At 55.5% G+C, this 25,097-nt stretch overlaps 1 protein-coding gene across 1 annotated transcript in view; it reads left to right on the forward strand.

The window, feature by feature from the left end:
• The window catches only part of SND1 (staphylococcal nuclease and tudor domain containing 1), a 394,531-nt gene extending 372,275 nt beyond the window's left edge, over positions 1 to 22,256 (forward strand). Inside the window, exons 19-26 of the mRNA XM_044920011.1 lie at positions 5,615 to 5,803; positions 12,451 to 12,592; positions 15,948 to 16,071; positions 16,966 to 17,035; positions 18,041 to 18,154; positions 19,703 to 19,906; positions 21,486 to 21,530; positions 21,640 to 22,256. Coding sequence (XP_044775946.1) covers positions 5,615 to 5,803; positions 12,451 to 12,592; positions 15,948 to 16,071; positions 16,966 to 17,035; positions 18,041 to 18,154; positions 19,703 to 19,906; positions 21,486 to 21,530; positions 21,640 to 21,705 — 954 coding nt within the window. The 3' untranslated portion in view covers positions 21,706 to 22,256. The remainder of the gene's footprint in view (positions 1 to 5,614; positions 5,804 to 12,450; positions 12,593 to 15,947; positions 16,072 to 16,965; positions 17,036 to 18,040; positions 18,155 to 19,702; positions 19,907 to 21,485; positions 21,531 to 21,639) is intronic.
• Positions 22,257 to 25,097: the final 2,841 nt, after the last annotated feature.

The following is a 25,097-nucleotide window of genomic DNA, read 5'->3' on the forward strand; positions in this document are numbered from 1 at the left end:
CTCTGCAGGCTGATTGGGAAAGGCCAGGACAAGTTGAGAGAGAGGAGTAGTATCTGTAAGACCCTCATCCCCTGCCTGACTTTCGCTTCCCTTCCTGTGACCCCTTGCACCGATCTGGCCCTGCACTTAGCCCAGGCCCAGAATGTGCCACGCTGCCTAGAGAGGAGAATGACTCAGACCCCACTGCCTGCCCGATTGAAGTAGTTCCTAAGTGAAGAAACTGGACAGAATCCAGACAAGGGAAAGAAGGAGCATGTGGGGAGGGGAGCAGGACAGGGACTGAGTATATTTCTGGAGGCCAAGGCAGTCCAGCCCACTAAGGAAAGGACTACAGGCAGTGAAACAAATTCATGGCCACCACACCTTCCCTCCCTCCTGTGTTCCCAGCCATGGAGAGTGAGCTAGGGGCTGCTCAGGTTCTCCCCTCTCCTCCTTTCCCTTCTCCCCTTCCTCACCCACCCACAGCCCGTCTGGGTGGGCACTGAGGTGTGTGTGTGTTGCCTGGGCACGGGAGCTCTTCCTCAGTAATTAGGAAACATGCAAATTAACAGCCTGTGCCGTTTGTATTAATTTGGTAAATAAGCCAGAACAATTTCATTAGTGGCACATTAATGTGCTTGGGAGCAGGAGGACGTGTCCCACTGTGAGGAAGCAGGGCCCGCTGGCTGCCCCAGCCCGCAGACAGGCGGAGTCCAGTGTGCCTAGCTGCTCTCAGACTGGGCACGGCTGGCTGGGCTGCACTCCCCCCGCCCCCCACCTTTGGCTCTGTGGTGGAGAAGGACCCCCCTCTGCTGAGCAGAAAGGCATCTGCTTGCTCAGCTGGGTTTGAGGACAGTCACACATTAGCTTTTCCCACTTGCCTTCCCTCCATTCTGTATTTTGCATGAGGCCACCAGGGTTTAAGAAGCCCAGAGCTTTTCTAGGTTTGCGGGGAGAGTTAAGGGGACGGAGCTCAGCCTGAGCAGGGCCGCTGCTGGCCAGTATGAGATGAAGGGAAGAGGAAGCAGTTTTATGTTACTTCTTCTAAAATGTAGGACCTGCTTCTCGTTTTATGGAGAAGGAAACTGGCTAGAGAGAAAGGTCATATGACTTCCCAGAAATTCACGGCCAGAGCTAGGATATGAACCCAAGTCTGTCTGACTACAAGATCCGTGCTCTTCCTGCCACCTCCCTGCCCAGTCAGTGGACCCAGCTCTGGGGAGGATTCGGAGTGTAGAATAAGCTTTGTTCCCCGTGGAGCTGACAGTCTAGTTGGAGAATGAGGACATTAGGAAGTGAAATAACTGTTGACAACAATGAAGCGTTTATGTATCCAGTGCTCTTGTAAGTGCTTTGTATTTTTCTATTAGGTCATTTAATCGTAACAAATCCTCTGAGATAGGGAATATTGCAATTGCAACTTGACAGCAGAGACACAGAGAAGGTAAGGGATTGGCAGAGGTCATGTAGTTGGTAGGTGGATCTGAACCGAGGCAGTCTAGCTCCACAGTGTGTGCTCTGAACTTCTGTGCTATACGCTGTCCCCTCAGTGCCAAAGGCTGGGGGAGCCCATAGGTGTTCAGGGGGTGATTGACTTGGGGGTGGAGTAGGGAAGCCTTCACAGGAAGGTGGTGGTGAAGCTGAAAGAGCTCAGCCCACAGGGCCTAGTTGGGATGTCAGAATCCCCACCCGCTCTGTCTGCCCCCAGGGCAAGAGATGCTGGCGGCTGGCCAGATGGGCAGGGGTGCACAGTGAGGCAGCAGGCGCCGCAAGGAGGGGGGAGGAGCGGGGAGCAGCGGGTCTGACCTTGAGGCAGCTGGGCTGCCTGCTGCTTCATCCCTGGCCGGGGGCGCCACGGCCCCCTTCTCCTCCCCTCAGCGCTGTTTTCCTAGGTCTTAGCTTCAACGTGAGCATTGATGAGAAGAGCCTCCATCTCTTGCCTGCTGACACTGCTTGTGTCCACGTGTCCACACCTTCTGTGGTGTCCTCAAGGCCATATCAGCTCGCGTGTGCACACACCAAAGGCCTGCACACAAATCAGACATTCGGGCAGCCCCTGGTAGTCACCCAAGGCTTGAACTCCCGGGTGTCACATGCCACCGTAGGAGGCCTCCCAAGGGAAGCTGTTGAGTCCAGATCTCTCCCTGAAACACTCCGCGCTGCTGAGGAGACAAGTAGCAATACTGTAGAGCACTTCGCAGTTCACACAACACTTGGTGAGTAGTGGGCCTCATTAATGATTACAACAGGCAGAAAGAACCCAGAAGAGGTTTCTTGTGTATCTGACAAGAATGAGCCTCCCATAACTCCTGTCTTCAGTTTGAGGCAAACTTGTAGGAAATAGCTCTCCGTGGGTCTCTATTAGTCAGTCCTCATTATATACGATTCCATATTTGCGAGTTCACTTACTAAAATGTATTTGTAGCCCCAAATCAGTACTCGGTAATTTTTGATCATTTGTGGATGTGCAGAGTGGTGAACAATTTGAGTCTCCAGGTGAGCACATTCCCAGCTGAGGTTGCAAAAGGCGGTGCTCTACCTTCTTGTTTCAGCTCTCATCCATAAACAAGTGTCCTTTTTGTCGTCTCCTTAGTGCCACGTTTTCCCCTTTTTTTGATGTGTGCTTTTTCTTGGTGATTTTGCAGTTTAAAATGGCCTCCAAGCAGAGTGCTGAAGTGCTGTCTAGTGCTCCTAAGTGCAGGAAGGCTGTGATGTGCCTTAGGGAGAAAATACACATGTTAAAGAAGCTTTATTCAGGCATGAGTTCTAGTGCTGTTGGCCATGAGTTCAATGGTAATGAATCATCAGTATATATTAAATAAGGTGTCTTTAAGCAAAAACATGCACAGAAGGTGGTTATGTATTGGTAAATTGGTAGAGTCTTGCAAGAACCTAATCCTGTGTTTCCCCTGGGAGCAGTGGTTCAGGATTCACTAATTCAGTGTTCATGGTGACTTTATAGAACATCACAAATAACAAGAATCAACTGTATCTGTATATCTCTATAGGAGTATGTGTTTATATGTATTTTTTCAATTAAGAGAAAATATTGGTGCCTGGGTGGCTCAATCGGTTAAGCCTTTGACTTTGGCTCAGGTCATAATCTCAGGGTTCTGGGATCGAGTCAGGCTTCCCGCTCGGTGGGGAGTCTGCTTGAGGATTCTCTCGCCCTCTCGCCCTGCCCCTACCCCCATTCGCTCGCTCACACACACACACACACACACACACACACACACACGCACACTCTCTCTCTCTCAAATAAATAAATCTTTTTAAAAAAAGAGGGAGAGAGAAAAATATAAAAAACCCAAGTCTTCAAGTTGATCAGAGAAATAGAGCATATACAGACATCGGCCCACAAAATGTTATAGTCAAGCCACAAATTCCTGGCAATCAATCTAAAAGAACCATGATGAACAATGAACACACATACCAGCCTAGGAGCACCATGCTTAACCCTCTGCTTGCTCACTGTGAAACTCTCCCAGAACTAGAGAAGGGTTAAGACAGTCTTCAAATTGGGTTCTGTGTGCCCAAAAGGATAGACACAGCACAGGGCTTGGCTAGAGAGGCCACAAGCCAAGAGACTCTGGAGTAGCCCCATCCCTTCACTGAGCCCAGCCCACCTTCCCCTGAGTGCCTTCGAGAAATCACTGTGTTTGCAGCAGCCATAATAAAAGGGGAAGCAGAGACTCCCAGGCTACAGCTTTATCTCCCTCTATAACCCGAGATGGATTCAGCGGGAGGGCAGTGCCCAAGGCTAGAGATTTCTTTCCTCTGCAGCTGGCTGGGCCCAGGGACTTGTCAAGCCCAAGTTAACATAGCGACTGCAGGCAGGGAGAGGCTGGGTAAGTGTGAAGGCAGTGCCCACCTGCCAAGAGAGTTGGCAGTGACCCCAGGCATGGCTACCAGTCGCCGGAGTCTACCACTTGTACGTGCCCTTGAGAGGCCGGCATCTGGTTGGTAGCCTCCGAGGTGAGGTGTGGATTGGGGGTTTGCTAGGTGGGGTGAGGCCTGAGTGTGGGCACCTTCCGGGATGAGCGTGATTGTACCTGCCGGGTACTTCATCAACCCGCCTCTGAGGTGCTCGCCTCCATCCTAGCAGTCCAGTGCCAAGAGCAATGATGCAGGTGGCCCTCAAGCTTCTTGTCACAACCGCATTGGCCCAGCACAGGCTTCTCGGAACTGGAAGGAGGTCTTGTGCCCAAGCAGGGCAGCCATCAGTTTTAGGGAAAGGGCACTTGGCTGCTAACACAGTAAAAGATAAGAGATCCAGGAATGGGGGACCTATGTACCCGCCAATGGAATCGACTTGGAATGGACCTATATAGTATCTTTTTTATCTAGCTCTAATAAATTCTTCATATCTGCTTATGGGTCACACCCCAACCTCAGGCATTGTTGAACTTGCATTTCCACTCGAAGGGTTAACTGTAAGCCTTAAGTAGGAAGAGGGTGTTAAAGAATAGGGAGAAGCAGGGGCCCTGCCTCCCTGGTCCTGCCCCTTCTTTTTCTCCCTGCTGCCTTCTCTCCACATGCCCAAGCCCCCTGTCTACTTAAGGGGTGTCCTGTCACCCACGTGGTTCCCCGCTCACCTCCCTACCCTTGCCTCTCTAACCCTCTGCTCTAGGCTGCTGCCGCAGGCTCCAACCCAACCTTCAGAGAATTCCCAGGTATTTAGACATTGATTTTATTGCTTAATTGAGCTTGAAGCTGTTTAAATTAATACAAGTTTTCATATTTGGCAGCAGAGATTTTTACAAGCCCCTTTAGCAGAGAAAGAGGTTCAAAGAAGAAATTTACCCTGGGCCATGAGGTGGGAGCTGATCAGCCACCATAAGGGCCGTGGCACCAAGGCCACCCTCTTGGAGGAGCGGAGTCAGTGCTGTGTCTGGGGTCCCGGGTCTCGGGGAGGCTCTCCGTGGAGGAAGCTCAGAAGCTCGTGAGCCCCGCAGGGGTTCCTGAGGGTTCTGAGGTTCAGCCACAGCACACGCCCCAAGGACTGGGCTTCCAGCAGTGATGGCACCCTGTCAGGGGCAGCCTTCTGCTGGGGTCACCCCCTAACCGCCCTCCTGTGCACTTCCTGCTCGCATCCTTCTGCCCACATGCCCCCTTCCCTCCTCTCTTCACCTGGCTTCCATCCAGCCACTTTCATTACCTTTGTTGAGCACTAATTCCGTCAGCTGTGCGCCCGTCGCCCCGGGGATTGCCTTGCTCCTGGGACCTGCCTGTCTTCCTAGACGAGCTGGGGTGGGTGGGTGGGAGCTGAAGAAGAGTGGGATGTTCCCGGAGCTATGTCTGCTGCTTCTGTCACTCCTGACCCCCAGGCTGCACTCACACACACACACGGCTAACGCAGACTTCCTCGCTTAAGCTGAGGGGAGCCGAGTTTACCCTAGTAGCTCTCTGCCAAAAGATCTGAGAAGAGGGGAATTTTGAAGTTGCTTGGTCAGTGACGTTTCCGTAAGGATGGTTCTGGGGTGTGAGAGGCTAGAAAGCGTAGATCCCACTTACAGAACTGAAGTGAAGGGTTTTAAGAGGGTCAGCAGTGCTGGAGCCCCAGCAAGCTCCTGCTCTTCGTGCCTAATGAGCCCCTGTCAGGTGGCAGGCTGACACCCCCTTTTCTGTTCCCCAGGTAGAGGTGGAGGTGGAAAGCATGGACAAGGCCGGCAACTTCATCGGCTGGCTGCACATCGACAGCGCCAACCTGTCCGTCTTGCTGGTGGAGCACGCGCTCTCCAAGGTCCACTTCACTGCTGAGCGCAGCTCCTACTACAAATCCCTGCTGTCCGCTGAGGAGGCCGCCAAGCAGAAGAAAGAGAAGGTACCTGTGTGGAATTGGGCCTGGCTGGGGAGGAGGCGGGTGCCACCCCGGACCTCGGACTTCTTCTCGCCTTCCCGCCCCTCCCCCAAAACACCACACAGTGGACAGAGCGGTTTCGTCATCCCCCACCTGAGGGGCCCTGGTTGGTGTTGGTCTCAGACCCCACATCAGGAACCACACATGACCAAGGGAGAGGCTGCGAGCTTAGGCATCCTCAACCATAGGCCTGCTCTGGTGGACCTGGTAGAGCAGAACGGTGTCTGGAAGGTGACCTTGGAGCAATGAGAGCAATGACGGGAAGTACGGGGGGCTCTGGTGAGCAAGAGACTGGGGAGTTGTCCCTTCACCAGCCCCAGCCCTTCTTTGGTGCCCTCAGAGCACCCGGGAGACCTGCAGCCTACTTCTGAATTTCCTTCACAGGGCCCTGCAGGGAGACCCATTTTGGAAGCTGCCCCAGGAGATGCATAAAGCTGTTAGGACAACAGATTTATAGCCCATCAGTCTCTGCAGGCACTGCATTGAAAAGACAAGGGGGGTGGGTTGGAAAGCAGCTCTTGGAAACAAATGGACAATTAAGGAACCCGGTGGTTTGGTGGTGGGAGCTGGGCTTGGCACCCCCTGCCTCAGCCTGTCGCCACTGACTTACAGCCTGGCCCTGATAATGGGGATAAATCAGCCGGCCACCAATTTGTCAGGGCTTCTCTGAGCTTGAGGAGGATTTCATGGGACAGCCGTGCTGAGCCATAAATTTGTTCCAGGAATAAACGTTTCCTTCCCCATGGGGCAGCCATCTGGCTTGCAACTCGCCTCCCAGAGCCAAGGCCCAGACACCTGCCAAGAGGAGTAGGGGGCTTCAGGGCCCCAAGGCTCCTCATTCTCTTCCAACCCAGAGCAGCCACCTCCTCACTCAGCCTCTTCCCGGCTGTCTTCCCTCAGGGACCAGGCCCAGGGACACCTGCCTGCCTCTCTCTACCTTTACTTCCCATCCCCTGGGGATGAGGGCAGGTGACCAACCCTAATGGGGGTGGAAGAACTCTAGGGAGAGGTCACCCAAAAAGCTTGGGACAGGGTGAAAGGGACTGTTCATGCCTTGGAGGATTAGGCCACAATGAGGGCCTCTAAGGAGGCTTCCACCCTTGTTCCAATTCTGCTCACATTAAGTCCCGTCTTCCTAGAGTGACAGGGAGGGGGCAACCTTAGCTCCTACCACAAAGGAGCTTCCTCTTGGGTTTCCTCTTGGTGACAGCTGAACTTAAGGCTGCCACCCCCGTGTCCTCTGCTTGCTGCAGAGGAAGGAGCAGACGTGGTGCTGGGGCCTTGTGTGCAAAGGGCTGAACCTTCACTGAAGAATTAGCTGGGGGTCAGTGTGGAAAACACTGGCCCCTGAGGCTCAGATTCTGAAAGGGTCTTTGCCCCCAGGGTCTGCTCTCTGGGATTCGAGACCCTAGAGGGACCCAGGAGAAGACAGGGAGGGGAATGTGGCCTGAGGTGGAAGGATGGGTGCCTTGCTGGGTGTTACACTGGGCATCCCTGTTTACTACACGGTGCATTTGTCTAAAAGAGCCCAAGTCATCATTTCACTGGTACCACATGATGATGGTGAGGAGTAATCATCAGTAATTAATTACTTAACACAGGCTGCATGTTTTTATTCCAGTACAATTAAAATGCAGTGCGCTACTCTCAGCGCGAGGCCCTGCCTGCCTCCTAGGTCCCTCTCCTGCACATCCCATCCTCTTCAAGGGTCCTGGCAGAACCTAGCGTGGCTTGCCGCTCCTGGTGGGGCTGGTTCCCAGGAGCAGCATGTGCGGAGCACTGCAGCACCCTTCAGAGTTGGCTGGACTCCCGAGAATTTGGTAGCCAGCTGGAGGACAACAAACCGCATATCTGAGGTGTCCCCAGGATTTCCAACCTTGCCTCGCTTGTGACCCCAGGAGGGCTGCCTTCGCTGTCCAGAGACAGGCACGTGTGGGGTTAAGAGGTCACGGTGGTACGTGTGAGCTAACTTAGGAAAGGTAATACTGAGGGATTTTGTGAGACTAGGAGCATGCCGAAGTCTTTGGGGAATGTGATTCTGTGTGTGTGCATTTGTGAGCGGGTCCCTCTGAGGGTAGCTGGCAATGCTGGCTTCCTAGCTTTGAGAACTGAGCTGCCTCCCTGCTAGGCCTCATTCTGCCCTGCAGACTCATTCTGCCCTGCAGACTCCTCTCCTCCTGAAGATGCTGATTGGGCCCTCCCCTTCCTCTACAGGAGGCTAATGCCGGGTTATCCCCGCCTCCTCCAGGAATATTGGGTGGCTCTGAGGACCAAAGATGGGAGCCACAGGTGGCAGGCACCAGGACTGCCCTCCCTCCCCCAGCCTCCCTTCTGCCCCAGCCCGGCCCTGGGCCGGGCTGCATTGGCCATTGATTGCCTTTTATTGAGCTTGCCTTCCCCACTGCGAGCTTGAAGGCCTCTACCACCCTGGCCCCATGCCAGCCCCGCCCTTGGAGCCTCCTGAGCAGCGATATTAAATAGGATTTAGAAAGGAAAGCCTGCAGCCAACGGAGCCTCGGTCCACATCCCCCATCTCCTGCCAGGAGGAGGATCTGGGGCTCCCTGGGGAGAAAGTGCAGGGAAGAGGGAGGGCCAGGGATGGGTGAGGACAGGAGGAGAGACAGCCTGTGATGTCTGGCCTCGCAATGTAGAGAGGACCCGGGCAGGACAGGAACTGGCATGACAGAGCGGCAATGGAGCAGATAAGGGAGCTGCTTTCCTTGCTCATTCCCCACTTGGGTCTGTAGCCAGGGTCACGGAGGGGTCACAGAGGAGCCCCGCCCCAGGACACAGTGCCATCCTGGCCCCCAGACTGAACACAGACCCTGCCACGAATCAGAGGAGCTGTCTGGGAAAGGCCTTTCCACACTAATGCAGCCTGGAGGTGGCCCCAGAGCAAAGCTGAGCCCTCCTGGGTGGCTCTTCCCCGCATCCCTGGGCCCTGCCGCTGAGGCCCAGCTCAGGCTTGGCTCCTCCGAAGGCCAAGAGCCTTCCCAGCTCCAGAGTCCCATCCTCTGCTCAGCATCTTGGCCATGCAGGTCTTTTCCCAGCTCCTCCATCTGCCCAGAGCCTGCGGGGAGAGCCCTAAGGCACTGAATCTGTGTGCGCACAGTGACTGTTCTCCCTGGAAGGGGTCTTTGGGTTTTCCTTGTCATCACCCATGGGTCCAGGCCGAGGAGCACCCCCTGGGAATTCGCAAAGACAAGCTCCTTGTCAGGGATCTGAGCTGAGAGAGGGCTGGGGACGGCTGTGGGGAAGTGGCACCTTTCTGGCATGTGCCTGCCAGTGTGTCTGTCCCCTCTCTGCCCCAGTTCTGCAGAAGGGCAATAGAAGCCAATATGGGCAAGATGTGCCCTTGTTCTAAGGGTGGGCCAGGCTCTCAGCTGACCTTCTCATTCCCAGCAAGAAGCCACGTAGTCAGGCTGCATTTACCAGCTTGCCAGGGCCGCTGGTAGCCAAGTCCCCAGGAATAGATGGTCACCTCCATCTCCCGAAGGAAAGCTGCAGGGCTCTCCTATTTGAGGGTCCAAGCCAGCCTTTCTTAGAAATGGAGTTCCTTTATCTGAGGAGCAGCTCTCCATGTCGTACCGTTTGGCCACCTCATGCTTCTGGTGTCTTCTCACCTTGGGAGGCAGCAATGCTGGCTTCCCAGCTTTGAGAACTGAGCTGCCTCCCTGCTAGGCCTCATTCTGCCCTGCAGACTCATTCTGCCCTGCAGACTCCTCTCCTCCCAAAGATGCTGATTGGGCCCTCCCCTTCCTTTACAGGAGGCTAATGCTGGGTTATCCCCGCCTCCTCCAGGAATATTGGGTGGCTTATTGAGGACCAAAGATGGGAACCACAGGTGGCAGGCACCAGGACTGCCCTCCCTCCCCTACTGTACCCCTTCTACCACCCAGTGAGCTGTGGGACCTTGTCACAGGACTGGCCCCACTACTCCCCTCCTGGTGGGAGCTAGAGGCCTGCGGGCCATCCCCGAGGCTTTTGTTTGCAGCATCCTTGACCTCGAGCTTGCTGGCCACCTGAGCCAGCCAGAGGAGGAGCTCCACCCTTCTCCCCCAGGAGGAAACCTGATGCTGTCGCCCAAGGCGCTCGCTTGAGGAGTCATTAGCAGTTTCTGCTCTCACCCTGTCAGTCTGTTCCCAGTTCATCAACACTGCTGAGGAGCCTCCTTCCCCACAGTGCAGGGAGGCAGGGCGGGGTTAGGATGGAGCCCAGAACTGCTCCCAGCCTCAGGCCCCCTCTGGAGCAAGCGCGGGGCCTTGTTTCTCTGATGTGCTGCCTGGGTGCCGGAAAGGTAGGGAGCAAGAAGAGCGAGGTGGGCGGGTGAAGGGCCCACTGACCAGGGGTGGGGTGGGGGGGATATGCAGACAGATGGGAGGGGAGGTGCTGCTGGAGCAGGGAGCAGAGGACAGACGGGGGGCGGGGGGGGGGGGAGCACTTGGCTTCAGCTCATTTAAGGCAGTGCCGACAGTCTTGTGTCTCAGCAGCAGTGAGAGTCCCATCTACACGGATCCCAGGGTGGCTAGGAGCGACCGACTGAGTAGTCACTGCCCTGGGGAGCTTCCAACTAGCGGAGCCCAGGGAGAAAGCCTACCTCAACAGGAGGTAGGCCTTAGAACCAGAAGTCACTGTGGCCGTCCCCCAAAGTGCCCTCAGCAGTCTATGCCATGGCCTCTGGTTGAAGAGGCCCTTTCACAAGGAAGTCCGAAAGCTAGAGACCCCCTTCGGCAGGAGTCTCTGAGCTGACTGCCTCCTTTCCTGTGGCCACCAGGCCTGGGCATGTGGAAAGCAGAGGTGTCTGGATGCTAGTGAGGAGGGAAGTAGCTGTGGTGGGACGTGTGTGCGGAGTAGGTGAGAGAGATCAGGAGCTGTTTGGGTTAGAGTCCAGCCCCAAAAGGCAGAAGGTGAGGCTGGCAGAGGTTTGTACCCAGGCGATGTCTCTCCCATCCCCCTCAGCCACTCTCTGGCGGCCTCGCCCAGGCTCAGCCCCTGTTGCTCATCCCAGTTCTCAGGGCCCTGGCCTCCCCTTCTAGTGGAAGAATACACCACATTAAAGGCAGGAGCATGGCCTCTGCAGGTGTGACCCAAGGAGGTGCGGTAATTCTGACATTCCTGCCCTTCGGCTGCTTCCATGTGCTGTCCAGGGACCTGTGGGTCAGCTGAGTGATCATGGGGTCAGACTAGTTCGTCTTGCAAGGGAAGAAAAGGAGATGCAGGAGGCATATGGCTTGACCGAAGTCAAACATCAAATTAAAGGACAGGAGCCCACATCTCCCACCCACAACTTTTCCCACTGCTCAGTGCTGCCCTCTGTCTCTAGAGGCCCAGTCAATGTCAAAATGCCCTCTCGAAGATCTCTAGCACCCAGAGACCTGGGTTCAGATCCTGGTTCCACTGCTTCTAGCAAGCCTGGGTGCCTCAGGTTCCTCGTCTGTAAAACAGGGTAATGTTAATACCTAGTCAAAGGGTTGTCGTGAGGATTCAGTGAGTTACTACTTAGAGAATGTTTAGAACGGCACCTGGCACCTAGGAAGCATGTAAGTTTTGGCTAGTACTTTTATCACCCCCCTGTTCTTACGTGTCTGTGAGACTCCGTGTGTGGTCCCGTCCCTCACCCCCTTCTCGGGGCTCAGCTGGACAGGCTGCTCTGACAGGCTTCACTACTGGGATAATCTCCTGGCCGCAGTATTGGACTTGACATGCTGTCACATCAAATCAGCTTCTGAGCTGCTGTGGGCCTGACAGTGCAGGGCCAGGGGAGGAAGGGAAAGGCGAGGGTGGGCTTCTGAGCTAGGGTCAGAGCAACCTGATTGAGGTGAAGACAGAGAAGTTGCTGAGACAAGGCATTCTTGAACAGTGACGAGCCCGCCCCTCCACAGCCCAGGGCTGTCACTTTTGGAGAGCCTCAGGAGCACCATGGCCCTGGACAGTGTGAGGGCCTGGAGAGTTCAGAGTGACCCCTGCAGAGTGGTGTCGGGGGAGGGAGGTGGGGACCCAGAACCGCAGCAACACCAAGGTTCTCACACTCTGGGGTGCATGAGGATTGCCTGGGAGCCTGCTGTGGCTTGTTTTACTTCCTCTGAGTGCAGTTATAACAGATCCTAACTTGGTAGACCTGTACTGGGACCCAGGTTCCAGCATTTTTAATAAGCTCCACCATTGCTTCTGATCCCTGCCCAAATTTTTTTTTTTTTTAAAGATTTTATTTATTTGACAGAGAGAGACACAGCAAGAGAGGGAACACAAGCAGGGAGAGTGGGAGAGGGAGAAGCAGGCTTCCTGCCGAGCAGAGAGCCCGATGCGGGGCTCGATCCCAGGACCCTGGGATCATGACCCGAGCTGAAGGCAGACGCCTAACGACTGAGCCACCCAGGCACCCCGATCCCTGCCCAAATTTGAGAACTGATTGATCAGAAGAACTTCATAGCAGTCTCCTTACCCACTCAGAAGTAGGAGAGTTCTAGGGGCTCAGCTCAGTGTGATGTGAGTGTCCTTTGGTGACCCCCACACTCACCCCAGGGGTGACCCCACTTGCCCAAAGCCCCCATCCCATGTTCTGGCTGGCTTCACTTCCTAATCCCCGCCCCCTTTGCTGACCACACGTGCAGGTCTGGGCCCACTATGAGGAGCAGCCCGTGGAAGAGGTGGTGCCCGTGCTGGAGGAGAAGGAGCGCTCGGCCAGCTACAAGCCGGTGTTCGTGACCGAGATCACTGATGACCTGCACTTCTATGTGCAGGATGTGGAGACCGGTGAGTACGCTGGCCCACCCTGCCTCCAGAAGCCCCTCGGTTCAGTGGGAGGGCAGGGCACAGCCCCCAGCTCCCAGGGGCCTCTCCCCGATAGCCTATGGCTGCTACCCCAGCCCTGGCCCTCAGTCATTTCATGAACTGCAGATGGGCCCTGGAGTAGGCGAGGCTTAGCTGGGCCTCTGAGGGCTAATGAAGTAACCCGTCTTGTCTGGGTGGTACTCTGAGATTCTTGGAGAATTGTTTTGCTCTCAGATAGCCCAGGCTGGGTTAGGCATGGGGATTTGTAGCCCTCAGAGTCTATCAGGAAGCAAGGAACAGATTGTCTCTATGTGGTCAGGAAGTACAAACCAGCATTACTTAACCCTCCTCCCCCTCAGCTTCCTTGGGAAGGCAGCAGGAGGAGAGGAGCCTGGGCTTTTTTCTCTGGGGTTTCTCTTCTCTCGAGGTTACCATAGCCCTGAGTGGTAGCCAGTTGCCATGGAAACAGGCGGCACTCTAGGGGAAGTCATTCTCGGGCAGTCTCTCTGAAGGACCCTCTGTCTCCATCCTCCTCCTTCCTCCTGCCCTCAAGGGCGGTACACTGTGGCTCAACTTCCCACCTCCACTCCCTTTGCTCTCTCTACCCTTCCCTCCCTCCTCTCCTTGACACCCTGTGCAGGGAACCATTTTAGTTGAGGGCAGAGGAAAAAGCTCTTCAAGCCGCCTCTGGGTCCAAGGAGCCAGATCCTTGCAAGGCAGAGAGGCCTGAAGATGTCACTGGCACTCGAGGCAGCCCCATGGGTGGCAGGCTGTGACTAGTCCAGCCCCTGGTGCCCCCCCCCCATCAAGGCCTCTCCAGATCATCAGCCTCATCTCAACCACTTCCCTCTAATGACGTTTTCCAGGCAGCTGGTCTGTGGCCATGTCAGTTCACCAAGAAAAACCAACCTTCCCGAGCTCTGGGCTGGCTCTACTTGGGAAGGGAAAGAGCCAGGGAGGGGTAGAGATGGGCTGATGAGCCTTCAAGATTAAGTTCCCTTGAGGTCAGCTGCAATCCTGCTAAAAAGTGGCCCAGCACCGCCAGGTCTGGGTGGTGTGATGAAGAAAGGAGTCTTTCAGTGGTGGTCCAGGCAGGAAGGAGAGCTGTTTCTGAGCACAGGAGTCAGAAAGAAGGGGCCTCAGGAAGCTCAGGGAAAAGGAAACTCAAAGAAGACCCTGCCCAAGGTACGGCAGCTCTCTGGCAGGCTCTACCTGGCCTCTGGATCCTGCGGGGTAGGACCCACCTTGGACAAGAATAGGTCCCTAAAGTCTCCAGGGGACAGAGCTTGAGGGTTCGAGGCCTTCAGCAAGTAATCTCAGAGGCTTTCTCTGCATGCCCTGTGCCCCGCCTGGCTATCTCTGGCGGCCATAGGGAGCCAGGACACTGCAGCGAGTGGTGGCCAAGGCAGGAAATCAGGAAAAAAGGAACCAAAGGGGAAACCATGTGTTCTTGGAACATTGGAGAAGGGAATAAGGCCCTTGTTGGCACACTACCTGTAGGGCTGCAGTGGGATCCAGAGAAAACCTGAACTCGGTTGGTTCCATAAAATCCATGAAAATAAACTTAAGCATCTGCAGCCTCCCTCTTCTGAAACCTTTCATCCTCTCTTGGGGGACATCCTCTTGCTCTGTGTCTCTTCTCTTAATTAAAGCCTGCCTTCAGGAAGGATCTAATGAAATGATGAAAGCATTGCCATTAGCTGTAAATGACCAGCCAGGCTCTGTGCAAGGACCTGTTTGCAGGAGGCAAAGTCTGCTTCTGTTGCCTTGGAGCAAAAAAAATAAAAAATAAAAATAGACCAAGTATAGAAAGAATTTGTGTAGAGGGTTTACTGCTGGGTGGGGGAAGGGCAGCTGCTTCCTAAAAGTCCCTGTTCTGAGACCAGTGCTCATGAATGCTGGGACAGTGGCCCATGCAGAGGCCCAGGAGTGGACACATCTTTGTGCACATATGTAGAGTGCATCTTCAATATAGTTGAATTCTTTTTTTTTTTTTTTTTTAAGATTTTATTTACTTGACAGAGAGCAAGAGCATAGGCGGGGCGGGGTGCAGAAGTCTGCTTCTCCCTTCTGAGCAGGGAGCCCAATGTGGGGCTCAGTCCCAGGACCCCAGGATCATGACCCGAGCCGAAGGCAGATGCTTAACCGATTGAGCCACCCAGGTGCCCCGAATACAGTTGAATTCTTAAATACCCTGCATGCACCAGGGATTTTCTAGGCCTTGCAAGAGCAAACAGAACCAAGTGAGCAATGGTCTATGCCCTGAAGGAGCTCACAGCATAGTGGCAGAAACATAAGCCAGACAAGGAACATACAGGGCCAACTGTGACAAGTGTACCAATAGCCAACATGTGTTAGGCACCTGTTACAGGATGGCTTTGGGCCCCAGAGGTGGAAAGAAGAACCCCATACCCACATCCCACGAACCCAGCTACCCTCACCTCCGAGAGCAAAGGGGGCACAACAGGCCTAATGGAGAGCTAGAATCAGGGCCAAGTTGGATGGAAAAGTGAAGTTACTGGGGACTGATGCTTAGTAGAGTGGGGGCGGGTTATACAGCAGAAAGGAGCAAGGAAGGGAACCGGAGAGGACCCTGGGTGTTGCCAAACCTGGTATTACCAGCTGACAAGCAGCAGGGACTCGGGATTCAGGAAGGACAGACTGAGAAGAAGACTCTCTCCCTGCCCAACCAAAGAGGGCACTGAGTTGGGGCTGGAGGTTGGAACCCCAACTTGGCAGTACCAAAGTTTGCTTTTGCACGTACTTCACATGGTAAGCAAGGTCAGAGTAGTCAAGTTTGAATATACTGAGATTGGGCCCTGCTCCCTGAGTTGCTCCACACCTTCCATGGCTCAGAGTCTGAGGCCCTTTCCTTGCCCAGGGTTGTATGGGGCCCGCCGTTCATCTCTGTGTTTGCCCCTGGGAGACACTGGCAAAGAGTGGCTGCTGTCAGTCATCACTTCTGTGGCCCAGGCCGGTCCTTGTAGGAACAGGTGTAAGCTGGCCCGCTTCACCCTGGACGAGGCTGGTTGGCCCTGCTCCACATCCCCGCGCTTCATCCACCTCCTTAAGTGGAGCCCAGGAACATTCCCAGTAGCTTCCACAGCCCTGGCCAGTGGACTGGAGAGCTGAGGTTGGAAGGAAGACTCTGTGCCTCTGAGGCCTGAAGTGTCAGCAGGTCCCCATCCCACTTTTGAAGACAGTGTGAGCCTCTTGAGCTGAGACCACAGGGGACTTCCCTGTGGAACGGGGCAGGCCAGTGCCGGAGGCGCCCTACACAACACCACATCTTGCCTGCTCCCCAACCCAGGGCTCACTCCCTCTTCCCCCCCTGCAGGCACCCAGCTGGAGAAGCTGATGGAGAACATGCGAAATGACATCGCCAGCCACCCTCCTGTCGAAGGTTCCTATGCGCCCCGCCGTGGAGAATTCTGCATTGCCAAGTTTGTCGATGGAGAATGGTAAGCCACTTGGACCCGAGCGGAGCAAAGAGTCTTAAGCAGGAGCGGTAGCCAGTCTGTCCTCAGGACCACAGGCCTGCCGAGCTACCTAGTAGACTTCAGGCATTTGCCTTAGCAACCTGGTTTCCACTGGGCGGTGGTGGTTGACCTTGGCCGGCTCTCCGGTGTGGCCCTCTTCATTGCCCAAGCTCATCTGGGGCCTGTGATTTGCTGGCAGCCCAGTCAGCCTTGAGTGTATAAGCGGTGTCTCTCCTCATTCTGGGAAGCTCTACTGGGGGAACCATGCCTGGCTGAGACTCTCCAACACAGCCCTCACCTCACACAGGAAAAATGGTGTCACATAGGGCGGGGAGGGCAGAGGCTGGTTCTCAGTGAGCCCAGACCAGCCGCCCGACCCTCCACCCTAGCTGTCTAGGACATGAGCAGGAGCACTCACAGGCTGCAAGAAGGTCACTATGTCTGATCTACCAAGAGTAGGGCCCATGGCCTTCCCTGGGTGACGGAGTGACTTGGATGTGTTCCCTACCGCGGCCTCCCAGACAGATCTGCCGGCTAATTACAGCTGCTGTCTAGTGTGCTCGCTTTAAACAGCAGACATCAATCTGGTCATTAGTCTTGTTGCTTTATGCCCCAAGGACACATTAATCTGCTCCACACGCTCCCTTCTCCCTCCCTCTGCTCCCAGCTGTGCTCTGATTCCATTAGATGAGGGCCACCGTGCCCCGAGCCTGGGCCTTCATGGAGTCTGAGAACTGCCCTCTGTGACACCCGTGGGTGTCCACCCTGACCCCTGGGCAGGGAAGTGTCGTGCCCCTGCCCTGCTGTCGCTAAGGCTCCAGGGAGGCCGGACTCGTCAGGGCTGTGCCTTGAGCTCTGCCTGCGCTGCCGTTGCAGGTACCGTGCCCGAGTGGAAAAAGTCGAGTCTCCTGCCAAAGTGCACGTCTTCTACATTGACTATGGCAATGTGAGTGTGGGGGACCTGGAGGTGGAGGAGTAGGCAAAGGAGGGGCCCGCAGCACAGCAGTCCCCTAGGTCAAGTCCCTGTGAGCTCTGAACCCCTGACTGACAGAATGGTGAGCATGTAGGCATCTTTCCTGTTGGTGGAACAGGCCACTGGACTCTGAAGTCTCCTTTCCAGGCCCCAAGGATGAGTGCCGAGCCACACCCGTGGCTTCTCATCTTCTGCCCAGCTTCTTTGAAGAGAGGGCCCGTGGAGGCCGTCAGCACCCCACGGCTCCTGGTCTTGCTTGACCAGGTGCTTGTGTGCTGATCCCCAGCGCATCCCCAAACCAAGGCTTGCTGGGAAGTCACAAGGGGGCAGAGTGACTAGCACCCTTGAGAAAAGCCCCCTCGGACTGGGCCTGGGAGTCTGTTAACAATTCTGGGAGATTCCCTGTGGGCACAGCAGCAAGCGGGAGAGAAAGTTGTAGTTCAGAACCATGCTACTCCTGAGATGTGACGATGCTTGTCCGCTCTCCCCAAGGACTAGTGTTAAGGGTCGCACAGAAGCCCAGAGTTGGGCCGTGCTCCCAACTTGCCACCAGGGGATACACAAAAGAGGTCCTGCCCACGTTGCGGGACTGTCGGAACCCTTGTCTCCGTGTGCTTTCCCTGCAGAGCTCCCCCTAGCCTCTGGGAAAGTATTCAAGGTACCCATGTCACAGAGGGAAGGCACTGGAGAAAAACGGAAATCGTGGTTAGAGACCAGTGACCAAGTTGATCATTTTAGTAGAGCCACCAGCTGTGCCAAGCCCGGGCCCAGGTTGAGAAGGTGTGAGCCACAGCTGCCCGCCTGCTGCAGGGGCCAACCTGGCACGTTCCCCCAAGGCGTCACTGACTGGGGCTAAGTGGGAGCAAGTCGTGGTGGGGACCTGAGTTAGAATTCCAGAGGCCCGGCCATAGGAGTCATCCTGTGAGAGTAAGGGGGCGTCGAGTGTGTAATGCTCTTGGCCTGACATGTCCTCTGCAGAGGGAGATCCTGCCGTCCACCCGCTTGGGGACCCTGCCACCTGCCTTCAGCACTCGTGTGCTGCCTGCTCAAGCCACAGAGTATGCCTTTGCCTTCATCCAGGTGCCCCAAGACGTGAGTCTACGCATCTCCCCGCGTCCCTCCCTCCCTTCCCTCCTTCCAAAAGGGGCTGTCCGATGACACTCAGCCACTGGTGCAGCCCTAACAGGCTGCCAGGAGATGGAAACACTGACCAATGTCTGTTAGCGACAGGACCTAAGAGATGGGAGTAACCAGGGAAGTTGAGGGAAGGTACACAGAGGAGATGGCATCGGAGCGTCTGAGCTGATTCTTTAGATGGATGGGCCCAGTGGGCCAGGGCACTTGGGGCAGAGACTGGTCCACACAGTTGGGAGTACAGGAACTTGTGGGCAGTAATAGGAGAGGAGAATGGAAAGATAAGTCATGGCCTGGGGGGTGGGGGCAGGGTTTTCAGCAAAGGTGTGACATGATCAAATCTGGTTCTGCAAGTTCCTTCAGGGGCCATTGTCGGAGACTGGGCGGAGTCGTGGGAGATCATGGCAGTTGGAAGTCCAGGCTAGAGACAGTGACAGCCAAGCCCGGGCCACACCCTAGGGGGCCAGGTCTCAGCGCCATCTGGGGGTGGGGGCAGGAAATGCGGAACAGAAGGTGACAGGATTTTCTTACATGTGGCTATGATGCTGTTGGCCAAGATGCAAGAATGAGAAGGAGCAGATCAGGGGCTATGGGAGCTCCAGGCGCAGCTTGATGGTGTTCGGTTTGGAAAGCGAGAAGACTTAGAATCACAGACTGGTAGCTAAAACCATGGGTGCGTACAGGGCAAGTGTGCGGAAGACAGGATGCAGAAGAGAGCAAGCCTTGGCAACTGCTGGCCTTCCCCGATCCAAAGAAGAACCTGAGCCAGAATGTGCATCCAGAGAGGAGAACATGGGCTCAGGGTTGCAGAGCCACCCAGTTTCCCGAAGCAGAGAGCCAGGTCTGCAGTGTCCAGCTCCCCAGGGAGGTCAGGCTTAAGGCTTGGCGGGTACCCTTGGCTTGGGCACCAGCAAGGCCCATGGTGCTCAGGGCAGCAGTCTAAACAGCGTGCATGGAGCTGCTGCTGGATGCAGGGTGCTAAGGAGCAAATGGTAGGGTAGGAATCTGCGCCCTAGAACGTTCTCTGCCTTCTCATGAAATTTGCCAAAGAGGGTGACAAAATAGGTCAAGGGGAAGTCTCTAAGGGTAGGGCTATGTAAGCATGGAGAGAGCCTGAGGGGACAGTACGTGCACAAAAGCTGGGACTGTAAGGGGTCACGGTGCTGGGACACAGTGCTGCAGGGGTGGGGGTGAGGGGGACCAGGCAGCAAGTGGACGGTTAGTTTTGGATGGACAAAAACCACTTTTTCTCAGAAACACAAGGCGGGTGGGCGACAAGGTTGGGATGTATGCAGATAGGCTTGGCGGGGAGGGACAGGACAGGGAGAGGGGGCACTTCCTGTCCAGACGCTGTTTCCTTCCTCGTTAGGATGTGAGCAGGAAATGAGATGCTGGCACCTGCTGGACACTTGCTTGGAAGCCCATGAACAGGACCTGGGGCCCAGGTGGCTGTCTTTAAAGCTCGCACTTCCCTCTCCCACTAACCTGCACATGTCTCTGCTCCAGGAGGATGCTCGGACAGACGCCGTGGACAGCGTGGTGCGGGATATCCAGAACACTCAGTGCCTGCTCAACGTGGAGCACCTGAGCGCTGGCTGTCCCCACGTCACCCTGCAGTTTGCCGACTCCAAGGGGGATGTGGGACTGGGCTTGGTGAAGGAGGGACTGGTCATGGTGGAAGTGCGCAAGGAGAAACAGTTCCAGAAAGTGGTACGTGATGTGGGGGCAGGCTGCTAGCGTCTCCCCCCCACCCCACCCCCCGCCACCGCAGAGGGGGCCGGGGCTGCACCAAGAGCCGGTGATGGAGCAGGGAACCCTCCGTCTTGCTGTTCCTGCTGGAAAAAGATAACGGATTTGGGTTTGTTGGGGTTTAAAAAAAAAAAAAAGCTAATTACATCCCAAATTAGTTGGCTGCAGGCTTGGCTGAGAATGCAGCTATAAGCTAGAGTGGGAGGTGTCCCTTTGCGGTGCCCCCAGGTGGCAGGCTGGAGAGGGCCACAGCCTGTCGCTGCATCTTCCCCCCCTTTATCACTTCCTTCTCTCTAACGTGCAATTCCCAAATCTGGAGCCAGCCACTGGCAGGCAGTGTCCCCCGGAGCCAGACTCGGCTGGGACGGGGCCTAAGGACTGCCCCTCCAGCCTGTCTGAAAAGCCCCCGGCATGTGGAGCTGGGTGGGGCCTGAGTCTCCCCATCGTGAGACGAGGAGGGTGCCGCGGGCTTCGCTGCTTCACGGGCCGGACCGTGAGGGGCCTGCAGCCGATACGTGGGGACCACCTGCACTGTCTTCCTTACTGAGCGTTGGGAGCTGGGACGGGCACCTCGCCCTCAGGACAGGCTGGTGGGAAGCCTGTGTCCGTGCAGCACCCCGCTCCTCCCCACGCTCCCTCTGAGAGGAGAGGTGAGAGCGGCAGTGCTGAAAGCCCCGTTCTCTCTCCATTGTGCCCGTCGCTTCGCCTTGTCCCAGACCCCTCTCTCTTGCGGTCTCTGGGTCTGTGGCACTGGTTGTGCAGGGTGGTGATTCATTTGGAACAAGACCCCAGTGTGAATTGCTACTCTGTCTCCTCTGGACAGGAGAGGCGTGACACCCCTAGTCCTCTCACTAGAGACCCCCAGTGCTTGAGATTGCGCTGGGAGCTATCGTAAGTTTCCCTGTAGATGCATGAGATCTCACTGTCTCTCCTTGAAGCTACCTGTAATGTCTCCGGTGTCTAGAATATTCCTTTGCCCAGTATCTGAGATAAACACCCTACAAGTGTTCATTCATTCTTTGATTCATTCTTTCAGCAAGCATTTATTGAGGGCCTACATATTTCCGTGAACAAGAGACAACATTTCTGCCCTATGGAGCTTACAGTCAAGCATGAGTTGACAAAAACATATGTACTAAATCAGTGAAATTGACTGATAGATAAATGCAACAGAAAAAGAGAAAATAGAAATCAGGGGAATCAAGAGTGTGGGGGAGGGGTGATTGGCATTTTAAATGGGGTCATTTGAGGCTTCATTGAGTTGGTGATGCTTTATCGAAGACCTGAAGGAGCAGGACAGGTGGCCAGGTGGACCTGAGGGGAAGAGCGTTTCAGGCAGATGGAACAGCCAGCACAGAGAGTCAAGGAACAGCAAGGAGGCCAGTGAGACAACGCACTTGGGATTTCACTCTGCGGGAGCTGGTCATCCGCTAAGCAAGGGCGTGATGCAGACCAGACCCGGGCAGTCTCCAGGGTCATTCCGGCTGCTCAGTTGCAAATAACCCCTTTGTGACCTCCCATTCTTCCCTTGTCCCTCCAGATCACAGAGTACCTGAATGCCCAGGAGTCAGCCAAGAGTGCCAGGGTGAGTTTGTACCTCAAGGATTCCAGGGGACGCTTAAAAAGAGGGCTTATTAGTCCCGGGGTCCCAGCAGGTCCCACCTCCCTCACGGTCATTTTCTGCCTTCTCACAGCTGAACCTGTGGCGCTATGGAGACTTCCGGGCTGATGACGCTGATGAGTTTGGCTACAGCCGCTAAGGAGGGAAGCGGGTCTGGCCCCCAGCCCCGCTCACACCAGTACCTCCTCCTCTGCAGGGAGGGTGTTTTCAGCTCCAGACCCCAGATCAGGGGTGTAGATTGGGTCCAGCTTTGCTTCAGTGTATGGAAATGTCTTGTGGGGCGGCATCTGGGCACAGGTGGGGTGGGGGAGCCCGAGGCTTTCAGGAGCAGGTCACTGTCTTCTGCGATGACAGGCACTGCCGTCCACAGTCTCTTCCAGCTGATAGTGTGTTTTTATTTGGGGGTTTGGTTTTTCTTTAAAGTTGTCCTCAAATCAGGAAGAAACATGAAAGACTTTGTCCTAACGTAGGGCATGATCCTGACACCCAAGGCCAGCTGCCAGTTGGCACCCCACTTCTATCCCAGATTGCCCTTCTTCCCAGCTCTCTGTCCAGCTGTTGATTATGTGATTCCTCTGATGCGTCCTTTCTCAGATGCCAGCGTGTCTACACCTGCCCCTGCCAGCCCTCTCCGTTTCTGTATTTAAAGCTTTCGAGGCCCAATAAAATAGTATCTGCTGTCTGCAGCCCTTATTGGTCATGGTGGAGTCCAGAGTGTGGGATCTCGACAGCCCCAGCAGGAGGAGACTTGGGCACTTGGATGACCCTCAACACAGTCATCTGCATACCTGGCCTCAGCCCTAGAAACCTAGCCAGTCAGGAAAGCAGGGCAGTTCTTCAGAGTCGCAGGCAACTCCTGGGCCCTGGGAGGCATGATGGCACCGTGGCCGTCAGGCAGAAGGCTGGAGATCTTCTGACTCATCAGTCCAGACCCCCCACTGCTCATGGCCGCCCTCCAGGACCTTGGAGATTTCGAGCAGCTCGGCAAGCAGTTGCCCAGGACTGGCCACACATGGAAGGCTGGGCTCGGTCTCACCAGGCCCCTGCGGAGAGTCGCTGGTACTGTCCTTTGCCAAGTTCTGCCGGAGCCCCAGCAGGGGGCCAGAGGGAACTTTCCCTCTCCTGCTGTGGCTGGAGTAAAGATTAACACCAGATAAAACTGACACAACATGGGTTAAGGATGGGGGCCTCAGTGCCTGCCCCGCTCCCTCCACAGTGTGTGTTCGTTGGGAAATGGGGCTGGAGGACAAGGGTGGGTTCAAGAGGGGTCACGGCTGCTCGCCAAGGAGACCCTGTCTCTCCGGGTTAGCTCCTGCTCTGTCTGACTTAATGAGGTATCCCCCAGGTCCTCGAGGTAGAGCTGGCCACAGAGCTCAGAAACCCCAGAGCTCCTGGAGGAGGGGAAGGCTCAAGAGCAGCCATTGTCGTGGAAGTGAGGAAGCTGTTGTGCTACTGGGGGAATGCCAGGGAGAGAGAGTAGGTGTGTGATGGCGAGGTCACCACGGTGTCAGGGGATCTGCCTGTTCTCCTCAGCCCCGCAGCCTTATCTGTGCAGCCCTGCCCTTCCTAGGCACATACTCCTGTGAAACATGGCACACCTTACTGCGGCCCCACATTCAACCCCCCATTTCCAATCTGGGGTGGTGCTCCAAACCGCCATATAAGATCAGTCCTTTGACCTTGGGGAAAGGCGGGAGGTGGTGGGGCCTGGCTGGCCAGCTCTCATCCCTAAACCAAGGTCCTAGGCCCCAGAAAATTCTGGTTCCTGGCAATTCTCCTACACCCACTTGGTGAGGCCCAGAGTTCACATGGGATTCTACCGAGAACCTGTCTTTAGGAAAAAGGATATGTGCTTCCTGAACTCGGGGTGCACTCTAGCTAAGGGGAGAGCTGAGTGGGGCAGTGGTGTCTGTACTGCTCCAAAAATCTGTGTGCTCCCTTCCTCTCAAGGACTCCCGTTTCTACCTGCCCGGGAATCCCTCTGGGTTAGCCAGACCGAGAGCTTACGGTCCTCGAATCAGACCCTTTATGGTCCAGAAAACTATGTTTGTCATGACTTCGTACAGCCCCTGATGGGGCCCAAGAAGTCCGCAGGAGTGTGAAGGTCCCCGTCTGTCTCACTCCTAGAGAAACTGTCCTGCCCCCGGCAGGCAAGCCCACTCCCGGTGGTCTCACGTTTTCTTGTCATGCATGGTGGAGGCTAGTCATGGAGAAGAGAATGGTCGCCTCACCCGTTTCTCTACCTCCTGGTGGGGTTAAGAGGCAGGTTCGCATGTACTCCCTGTGAGCGCAACAGGCAGAGGGGCAAGATGCCAGCCCGCTGTCTCACAAGAGGGTCTGAAATCGGCTCGCAGTCTCCACAGTTACCTTGGTTACATCTGCGCCCAAGGATAAGCCCTCCGTGGCTCTGCAATTGAAATGATGCCCGAACCTTCCTACTTCTTTTCTTTCTCTTCCCGTGCTGGTTTCAACCCAGACCAGACCATTCCCGGGGCTGGAGGCTGCTGCCGCCACTTCCCCTTAGTTCCTCCCCGTCACGTCTGTTGAGGTCCTGGGGTCTGTCGTGGGCAGCGCTGGGACTGGGGTGACACGAGCCAGGCACATAGGATGCAGACTTTCAGGGAGCACTCAGCGTGTGGGTGCATCGGAGGCTTTGCCTTTTGTCCGTAGTTGAGAACAGTCAACACGAGCACTTGCACCAGGAGCACCAAAAGCCTCTCTGGAGTTCCTTCCCCCACTGGAGTTAGGAAACATGTTCACCCATCCACCTTTCCACTTGAACCCCAAAACCTCTTGAGCACCGATCATCCAGCCACCAAGCACCGATTAAGACTCAGGCAGAACTGGGTCAGTGGGCGGCAAGGCTGTCTCCATGGGCTCTCAGGGGCCGTGCAGGCCAGGTTGAAGCCGTCAGCAGATGCTGAAAGCTCCGTAACGAGCCACGGCGGTGGGCAGTGCGCCAGGACAAGCAGCTGAGGCCCCGGCCCAGGGACTGGGAAGGTGTCATAGAGGAGGTCAGAGTCAAGAGCTGACAGGTGGCAGGAAAGCAGCATTGCTAAGCTCTGGACAGGCTCTGGAAGTTTTCCAGTGTCTGCGGACTGATGCATCAGAGCCCAGGGTTTGGGCTAGCCACCAGGGAAAGTAGCGCCACCCAAGACCGTCCCTGGTGACCCTCGTCTACCTTCTCCCTGCCAGCGAGCAGGACCAGTAGGGAAGGTGGTGGGCAGTGGGGACTCGGGGGTGGAGGGAAGGGTTTGTGCAACTGCCTCTACTTTATTTATGGTTTTGATTATTTCTGCATCCCAGGGAGAGCCAGTGGACCCCTTTTCTTGCATTAGCCCATGTTAGGAAGCATCGGGGAGGGGCTGGGGAGCTGGTGCCTCAAGAGTGGTTATTGATGTCCTAATTACAAGAGGATGCTAATTTAATTTGAACCTAATTACAGTGCACTACCCTGGGTGGCATGTGTTTTAATAATTAACGTCCTTCAGATGCGTAGGAGTATAATAAGATTTACACTGGGTTGGCTAG

This window comes from Neomonachus schauinslandi, chromosome 12, assembly GCF_002201575.2.
Source record: "Neomonachus schauinslandi chromosome 12, ASM220157v2, whole genome shotgun sequence".
NCBI classification, from domain to species: Eukaryota; Metazoa; Chordata; class Mammalia; order Carnivora; family Phocidae; genus Neomonachus; species Neomonachus schauinslandi.